The following is an 8,964-nucleotide window of genomic DNA, read 5'->3' on the forward strand; positions in this document are numbered from 1 at the left end:
TCATCCAGCTCTTTCTCTCTTAACTCCGTTGAGCCAACCACACAGAATCGACCCCCGCCCCCCTCCTATTTTTTCCCACCTCTCCCTGCAGTCATTGACGTGCAGCCGAAGGAGAGGGATGTCTCCACAGACAGTCTTGTTCTGAAAGAAGTGGAAAAACACCTTTACGCACGGAGATATTTGGTCACAAAAAGTTTGATTTGATTTTATGTATTTATTTGTACCGGTGGACACCATGCTCCCCAGCCCGGTTATCCCATCTTCCAGCACGCCCTTTTCGGTCAAGGACATCTTAAAGTTGGAGCTGCAGCAGCAGTCGCAAGAATTCCAGTTCATCTCGTGCCTGTCGGGTCTGTCAGGCGCGCTGCCGCTGCAGTCCGGCGCTTTCCGAACCCACTCGCCGCCCTCCTGTATGCTGGCCCGCAGAGATAGCCCGAGTCCCATCAGCTCAGAGAGCGACGAGAGAATGTCGTACCTGGGAGCGCTCGCCGGACCGGATCGGCTGCACGCGGAGTCCGGGATGCCGGTGGAGATGTTCGGCAACCCGGCGCAGATCCACCCTGTGGATCTGGAACTGGAGACCGAGCAGGAGGATCGAGACGCCAGTGAGTGCACCATACAACTAAATATACTAATTTGTGAGTGTCCATGTAAAGTTTGCAACAAGCAGGAGTCGGTCTCAAAGTTTTGCTCGTTTCTTCACGGTTAATAGATCAAAAAAGCTGACACACCTTTTGTTGAAATTGATGCATGCTCATGTTGCTCAAAAAAAGTGATCATAAAACTATTTTTCTAAACACATCATAGCCATAGGTAAATTAATGAGAGCTGATAGAATTTAAGTCTTGACAATTGGGTTTTGCTCGACACTTTCAGATAAAAATCTGCATGCGCATCATACTAACAGTAATATGTTGCCTTTAAAATGAAATCTGAAGAACAATTTAGTGCTCAAAATGTTTATGCGCCACTTTACACCACTGCACAATAAACATAAGCACATTTTAGAGCATCATCTTCTTCTTGTATTAAAGTTAATCAGTGAAGTGACCAGTGAGTATAAATTTTTTAAATCAACATCTTTAATACAGATTTTTTTTAATATTAATATGAATGTATATTAGGGTCCACTGGCAGTGCGAGACGTTCACCTGCAGGGAATAGCTATTCATCAGTAAATTTAAAGTGCTGTCTGAAGTTTTCATGTTTCAAATAATTCTGACGAGAAACATCAACTGCATTTTGCGATCGAAAAATATGTGTTCCATTCACGGTGTATATACACTTTTAATTGAATCGAAAATATTTAGTAAATTGTCTGAATTCAAGTGTCAAATACATTTATAATAAAATAATCTCACGCGGGGGAAAATCACATTTTTAAATAAGTTCGAACTTTTATATAAATTTCTAAAGATATATTCTTGGCATAATGTGTCAAAAGCATCATGAAAAACAAAAATCACCATTTTTTTTGGGTCTTTTTGGAATTTTTACATCAGCATCCCAAAACACTACCAGCGGCTTTTTTTTTTTTTTTTTTTCTTTTTTTTTGTCAAGAAAGCATCTGATGACGAATCACGTTTTTGGAATTTTTACATCAGCATCCCAAAACACTACCAGCGGCTTTTTTTTTTTGTCAAGAAAGCATCTCATGACGAATCACGTTTTTGATTTTAAATTTTTAACATTAAAATATTTTATTAACGTTGTCATATGTTCAGTGAAATACATCACATACTTTTAATGTTTGCATTTTTTAATTACATAACATTGTCTAATTTTTCAAGTGAACACACGAATAAATATATTTTTAAATTGTAATAAAACAATTGTACTTTTTAAATTGAATTTAATTATATGAAAAATAGAGTGATGCAGATTTGTTGAAAATTTTATTTGCTATAATGTCGTGAATTCTATTTTAAATATGTGTCATCATCCATCAGAAGTCGTCGGTTCGTCGCGGGGCGAGGACGCCGAGAAGCCGCCCAGCAAGCAGCAGAGAACCAGGAGGAAGCCGCGGGTTCTCTTCTCCCAGACGCAAGTATTCGAGCTGGAGCGTCGCTTCAAGCGGCAGCGCTACCTGTCCGCCCCGGAGAGAGAACACCTGGCCGGCTCGCTGAAACTCACGCCGACGCAGGTGAAGATCTGGTTCCAGAACCGGAGGTACAAATGCAAGCGGCAGCGGCAGGACAAGACTCTGGAGATGGCCGGACATCATCACCACCATCATCCGCCGGGGCCTCCGCCGCCTCCCAGGAGGGTGGCCGTGCCGGTGCTGGTGCGGGACGGCAGGCCTTGTTTGACTGGATCCCCGACTTACAACACTTCCTACTCAGCGGTGGGAGCTCCGAGCCCGTACGGTTACAACGGCTACCCGCCCTACAGCTACAACAACTCTGTGTACACCAACACTTACTCTTGTGCTAGTTTACCTGCTCTGCCGGCCTCCAGCAGCGCCGCCAACGCTTTCATGAACATGAATTTAGGACCCCTGGGCGCGCAGACGCAGAGCCAGTCCACACAGGGGGCGGTCGTCCCTCCCTGCCAGGGCGCTCTTCAAGGCATCAGGGCATGGTAATGCACCATTTGGACGCACAGCTTGGATGTATATGTCTTTTGGGGGTGACAGATTAAAAGAAAATGGCCGTTTCACGCAGTGCAGGCCTGGACAGTCTCTGAACTGGCAAGTGGTCTTCGTGAGTATGTTCTTCAGTAAATTGGAACGACTGCGTGCTTGTTAACTTCCCCTGACTAAATGAAATGGATCTTGGGATATTTTGCCAGCAAAGCATTCACAAATATCCTTAATTGGTTTGATCCCTGACAAGAACATCCGGGAATTTAGTGCGTACTTGCTTTCAGTGTCTGAAGACTTCAAGGACGTACTGACAAGAACGCAAATTGAGAAATGGATGATGACTGTATTCGGAATGGAGTGCTGCCGAAATTGAAAGATTTGACTGAAATAAATACATTTTTCCTAATGTGGACAAATCTATTGTACTGAATGTTATTATTAATGAAGATGCCGCCAGCTGAAGCTATTTGAACGCTTATACGCTGATGTTATACCACAAGTGAGGATCTTGACTTTTTGGCACCATCTTTTAGATACGTGTTTTTTGTTTTTTAACTGCGATAGACGCTTGTTTTGTTTTTCCTTAATTCACAACATGCACGTGTGACACATTTTTTTGTCAGTTAATTAATGGAGCAGTTGTATTTATGGCTGTTTACGCCCACATTGTTAATTATATAAAATAATAAAATAATGATATTGGGATTCATTCCTGTAAATTTTGTTTTGAAAGTTTGTGTGTATTAAAATGTTCAACATACGTAGTTTTACGATTTATTGCAACTAATGTTTGCTAACAGATTTTCATTATATACTTTTAGATTTAACTCAATGAAATTTCAACACCAGAAACTTGGATTTTTCTCTACTCTTTTTCTTCTTTTTTTTCCCCCACAAAAAAAAATCATGCAGGTATTTTTCTAACACAAATAATTACAAATTCAAAGTATGGCCTAGACCTTAAGGTTTTTATATGAACTTTTTCATTTTGTATTAGCCTATGTCATATCAAAAAAATGTGTTCCATTATACGAATGAATGAAAACGTTTTAATTATTTTCATTGTATCATGCAAGTAATGTTACGAAAAGACATTTTAATATGCGGGGAAAAACGCAATTTTACTGCTCGTGGACTTTTGCACCGTCAGACGTTAACTTTAAAAAAAAAAAAAAAAAAAAAAAAAAAAAACAGCCTTGAGCTATCTTTTTTAAAGTGACACTAATCTTTAAATAGTAGTATTAGTGTCTTTCCTGTGAGAACGTTCCAAGGAGTATTTGCTGAGACGAGGACCAGAAACTTTGAGAATGTACTTCCGGTCAGGATTCGCAGATGGACATTAACCAGGCAACCTCACAAGATGCATTTTTTTTTAAAAACAGAGACAGAACGAATGATGATGAAACATGGTTAGCTACTCCCCCATTAGTTAATTGCATGGGACCTCCACACGCGCTGTTAATTAAAGCCCATTAGCGCGGCTGTGAACGCCTCCTCCTTGCAAGCTGTCATTAATGGAGCCGAATGACAACATAAACAGAGCGTTTGTCTCCATGATGGACACTCACTTACTTCCCCCTGGTCGCTGCACGGCGGTGCTATAGTGTAAATAGAGCTGGCGACAGCACGGCGGTGCCTGAGGACGCAGGCCGGACGACGGCAGAGTGCAGCGATCGCTATCTGCATGCCTCCAAAGATAGCAGGGCTCATCTGAGGTGGCGTCCCCCGAACAAAAGGCTGCCATGGCAACCACTCCAACCTCTTAACACACACACACACACACACAACAGAGGAGCGCCAATTAGTGCCGAGGGACCTTTTACCTATCAGGGGCCATTTTATAAAGGCCAAAAATGCCACCCCTAGAAAAAAAGGGCAGAAACGTATCTTCTAGTTGCTTATGAAGGTCATTAGAGCAGCAATGACATTTTTACATTACAAAATTATAACAAAAATATCGATCAATTGTGGAAATGGACTCAGAGAATGGCTCTCACAAAAGAGCAATTTACAAGATAAATTTAATTATAGATGCTAAGGCAACATATTACAAAAAAGGGAAACGTTTCTCAGTAATTGGAATTTGATTAAAATCCAGTGTACATAAAATTTCAGTCTATCTTCGTGATAATTCTGACCAATTTTGAAGTTGCTGTATAGACTAAGCTGTTTGAAAAACCTTTCCAAATATACGGGAAATAGTGACGGTTTTACCAGTTAAAACGTGGGGTTAAGTGAATACATGTTACAAATTTGTTTAGCACCACGTTGGATGTTTAGTCGTGTATTTAGTCATTATTTAATCAGGTTTAAAAACACAAGAGTACCGGCAGAGTGACGCAGCGAGTACACCCCCACCTACCTCGCGGGGGCGCTGTTCGCGCGTTACACAGGGGACTTTTGACATCAGTTTCAGTGGCGCAACTAAAGTGTCAGGTCAGCACATCAAGCACGCTAAATCAATTTTCAGTTGACAGGGAACCGTAAAAATGAAAATAGAAACTTTTTTTAAATCTGCATTGTACTTTATTTAGGGGTAAATAGCTCAGTACCACACCACTAAAATTAGCTTAAAGGCTTGATCTTTTAATATGCAATGTTAACGGCTCAGCATACATAAAGTTTTTGTTTCCCTTAAAAGTGATTATTTTGGAAATGCAAGGACGAAGTCAGTGAAATCCTAAACAATACACTACAGTATATCAATATTATACCCCTAAAATTTCACTCATTGTTTGTACACTACTTTATCAGCATATTTACAGACACAAGTAAAATGAAGCATATTTATCTGCTAATTTGGTTAACATTTTTAGCTATTTTGCCATTTCAGCAAGAAAATATTTTGTCTATCACCTAATATCATCATTTTCAAGTACAATTATTAAAAAAACAAAACAAAAACATTTTGACACTTGCTGTCAACTGAAGATGACATCACTTGTGCTCAGGAAACAGATAACGGACCAATCATTGTTGCATTTGCACGTCACATGACCAAGCCCAGAAAACAGGTGAGCTGTGATTGGTTGTTACCTGAGCTCTGAGCAGATGTCATTTTCAGTTGTCAGCAACCGGCAAAAATGTGTTTTCAAAGGTATTAATTGTACATGAAAAATAATGAAGTTGTCAAATTAATTCTCGACAAAATATTTACTTTTTAATGCTGAAAATGGCTAAATGAGTCAAGTATCTCGATCTTTTAACGCCTTTCTTCCTCCTCAAGTTGTGTAATTCCATTCGTGTATGCATGCAGTAATATTACACTTGCTTACCAGACTTTGGATCAGGAGGGGTTCACTGTTAAAGACTGCTGGTTTAACCTAATCTCATGTGTGCACAGTCTCACCCAGGAAGATTTTTAGGCTTGTTCCAGAAACATTTAGCAGATAGCATCAGTACACTAGGGAATGTAAACATTTACAGTGAAACCTCAAGACCTCTATACTAAACTATATCACCTCCCCTATGGGGACGCCACATCCATCACAAGCCAAGCCCACCATCCCTATGTGGCCTCTCTTATTTCTTGAACAGTTTACTCCTTTCCACACAATTTGAAGCGATACGATCAAAACACTTTCTTATCTCTGACAGATCGCAGTTGTTTGAACAAACAGGTGAATATCAAGAAACACGCTTTCTGGTTCCTAAGATTTTGCTATTAAATTGAGTTAAAGATGTCATGTTCACAAAGTAAACAAATATACTGACTGATTTCAAGGTTGTGTTTGTCTGAGGGGATAAGTGGGACAACAAGGATCCAAAGTTCTCCTCAAAGCAAGCAGTAACGACAAATGCATATTGACAAGAATGCTGTACGATTTTTTTAAAATAATGTTTTAATGTATACACTCACAGAAATATTTCAAGCCTAACTTGAGATTTATGTAATTTTTTTTACATGACAAATTCACATTTACTTATTTATTTATTTTAGATAATTTTAACACAAACCTACCAATAAACCTCATACAGTATGATACATATTCATTAGTCTAAAAGAGCTTATTTATTTGAAATGCATATCCCCAGGTTTATGTATTTAGTATTAACTCATTCACTCACAGTCATTTTAACTGAAGCAACCCCTTTCATTCCCACTGTTTTACTGGATTTTGACTGATTTTGCAAGGCCCACAGAATATTGTCTTCTATTGCTATAAAAACATGGAACATACCAAAAGAAAGATTAGTGTCTCTTCTTTCATTAGGAAAAAAAGTACATATGTATCTTTTTCCATTTTGCAGCAATTAACATTAGAATATAGGAAAGTTTCGTCAGTATTCACATTCCTGGTGAAAACACCGTCAAAAAGAGCTTGTTGCAACATGGCCCTGGCGCATGACTTATACTCTGCTGCCACCTGCTGGTCGTTTTTTTTGTAATAGCTACCATTGCTTTAAGCCACCTCTTCATGTCAGAAGCTGCATCAAAGCCTTCTGTATGCTCTTGCATTAAAAAAAAACAAAAAAAAGTATAAATACGTCTTTGGGAGTGAAGCACAAAGCATTAAAAACATATTTACACGTTTTTGGGTTTGAATGAGTTAATGTATAATTACTCTAAATTAATTATAATAAGAGTATTTATTTAAAATACATAAGTATATTGTTTGAATTGCATAATATTCAGGTTACCTATACATGATCAATATACTGCTATGTGAAAAACACGTTCATTTTTTCCAGCACTCCTGGATCAGAAACATAATTTTGCAAAAACTGTACACATGAAAAAGTAGGCCTAAAGCCCTGAAAAAGTGAGATCTTTCAGTCAGGAACCCTGGTGTTATATTGCAACGTTCCAAGCTAAAAAAAAAATGGTGCAGCCAAAACCATCTTTAGGACAGGAAATGGAAGACGATGATGCCATTTTGGTCCAACGAGGGAGCTGTAAGATTCTAGCATTAAAACTTGAGTTTTATTTTTGGTCTTCAGAGGCTTTGATTTACACTGTCATGGCCCTCATATCTACACAGCGGGTGGGTCTGACAAATGGACAAAAATGGAGCCTGAAGAAAAGTGGAATTCTTGCCATTTTTGGGCACCAACCAGAGCTCTTGAACCCTCTTTGCTGACAGAACAGAATCACAGAACCAAATGGCAGTGCAGATAGAAGCACCATTTTGCTGAATACCTGGAAAAGAATGGCTGAACATTTGCACGAAAATACTGTTCCTGAGTCAGAGTAATGTCCCTGGTAGGGATTTTTGTTACAACTATGAACTGATACGTTTTCATCAACAGTGCAGACAGTGTGGGAGTCTGTGATGGTGCAAACGTGTCATCGGAGCAGTTAGCGCTGACAAGAGCTGGAAGGCAGAGCGGCTCGGCTAATTTGACAGAGACAGCTTCCTTTTCAAGATCAAGTTCTAAAGGGCAGGGAGGTCTGTTTCCTCTTCAGTGTCCCTGACTGCACCTGTGTTGCGCACACACGCGCTGCACTTCGCACATGAGCGTGGATCTTAAGTTCCAGTCTGAAGTGTTCCAATGAAGATTTCATGACCTTGCACGCATTTTTCAAAGAAAAAAGCGGCATGGGTGCGAGTGGGAGAGAAAGTGGGGAGACACCTGCATTCAGACATAACAATGGTGCAGTGTTACACACGCTCCCAAGGTTTCACACTCTCCAGTCCCCAAAGCCAATATTATGGCTAACAGAAATGTTTCTCTTGATGTAACTTTTTGGACAATACGGCACAATAAGTCATTACGTAAAGAAGTACGGCAGTCCAGTGAGAGCTGACATAGAAGAAGAGAATTGTCTTGGCGTGTGTGTGAAAATATGAACAAGTTCACAGGTGCTTGCTTTAAGGGATTTTGAGCTGAGGCTTGAGTTTCCAAAACACGGGCTCATAACTATACACAAGGGAGAGTGTGCACGTCCATCTGCCAGCTCTTTGTCAACACTAGGGGTCTTTTTCAGAAACGATACTGTACATGAGCATGTGTGTGTGTTTCAAGGAATAAATGGCCTTACAGTACACTAAATACACATGGAGAGGCCATATTGGAACTTTGAACACCTGCTTTAACCTACTGACACAGCTGACAAGTTCTTTGTCAAAATCTTATTAAACTGCAGAGTGACATCATCAAAAGAACACCATACCTAGGTTGAAGCATGGTGGTGGTAGCGTTATCCTCTGAGGCTGACTTTCTTCAGCTGGGGCCTTTAGACACATGTGGGGGGAATTATGAACAGTTCTAAATAGCACAAAACCTCCAGTCTTCTGCTAGGAAGAAAGCAAAAAAAAATGTGAGGAAAAGTCTAGGTAGGCACTTAACGGCACACAGAAACCAGAGAAAAATCACCTTGTGATCTCATTTTTTCTAAACTTGCTCTGCAAGATGAATTTTCGCGGTATTTGTGAGTT

General features: G+C 39.9%; 1 protein-coding gene across 2 annotated transcripts; it reads left to right on the forward strand.

Annotated features, from left to right (window-relative positions):
- Window positions 1-235: 235 nt before the first annotated feature.
- nkx2.3 (NK2 homeobox 3) lies at window positions 236-3,236 on the forward strand. 2 transcript variants are annotated; one of them, XR_013278434.1, is made up of 3 exons: window positions 236-605; window positions 1,950-2,702; window positions 2,869-3,236. XR_013278434.1 is itself a non-coding variant. In XM_077495525.1 (2 exons), exons 1-2 carry the CDS (start codon window positions 236-238, stop codon window positions 2,582-2,584), a joined length of 1,005 nt encoding a protein of 334 aa, XP_077351651.1. In that variant the 3' UTR covers window positions 2,585-3,236. The 2 variants fall into 2 exon arrangements, 1 of the variants encoding a protein (XP_077351651.1); XM_077495525.1 differs by having other exon boundaries at window positions 1,950-3,236.
- The last annotated feature ends 5,728 nt before the right edge of the window (window positions 3,237-8,964 follow it).

The sequence above is a fragment of the Festucalex cinctus genome, chromosome 14 (assembly GCF_051991245.1).
Source record: "Festucalex cinctus isolate MCC-2025b chromosome 14, RoL_Fcin_1.0, whole genome shotgun sequence".
NCBI lineage: Eukaryota > Metazoa > Chordata > Actinopteri > Syngnathiformes > Syngnathidae > Festucalex > Festucalex cinctus.

What these genes read in the sequence shown, in the direction of transcription:
- nkx2.3 (XM_077495525.1), top strand. Translation starts at nt 236, where the DNA reads ATGCTCCCCAGCCCGGTTATCCCATCTTCCAGCACGCCCTTTTCGGTC. An exon ending in GCAGGAGGATCGAGACGCCA is followed by an intron (nt 606 to 1,949) that starts GTGAGTGCACCA and finishes ATCATCCATCAG; the next exon opens with AAGTCGTCGGTTCGTCGCGG.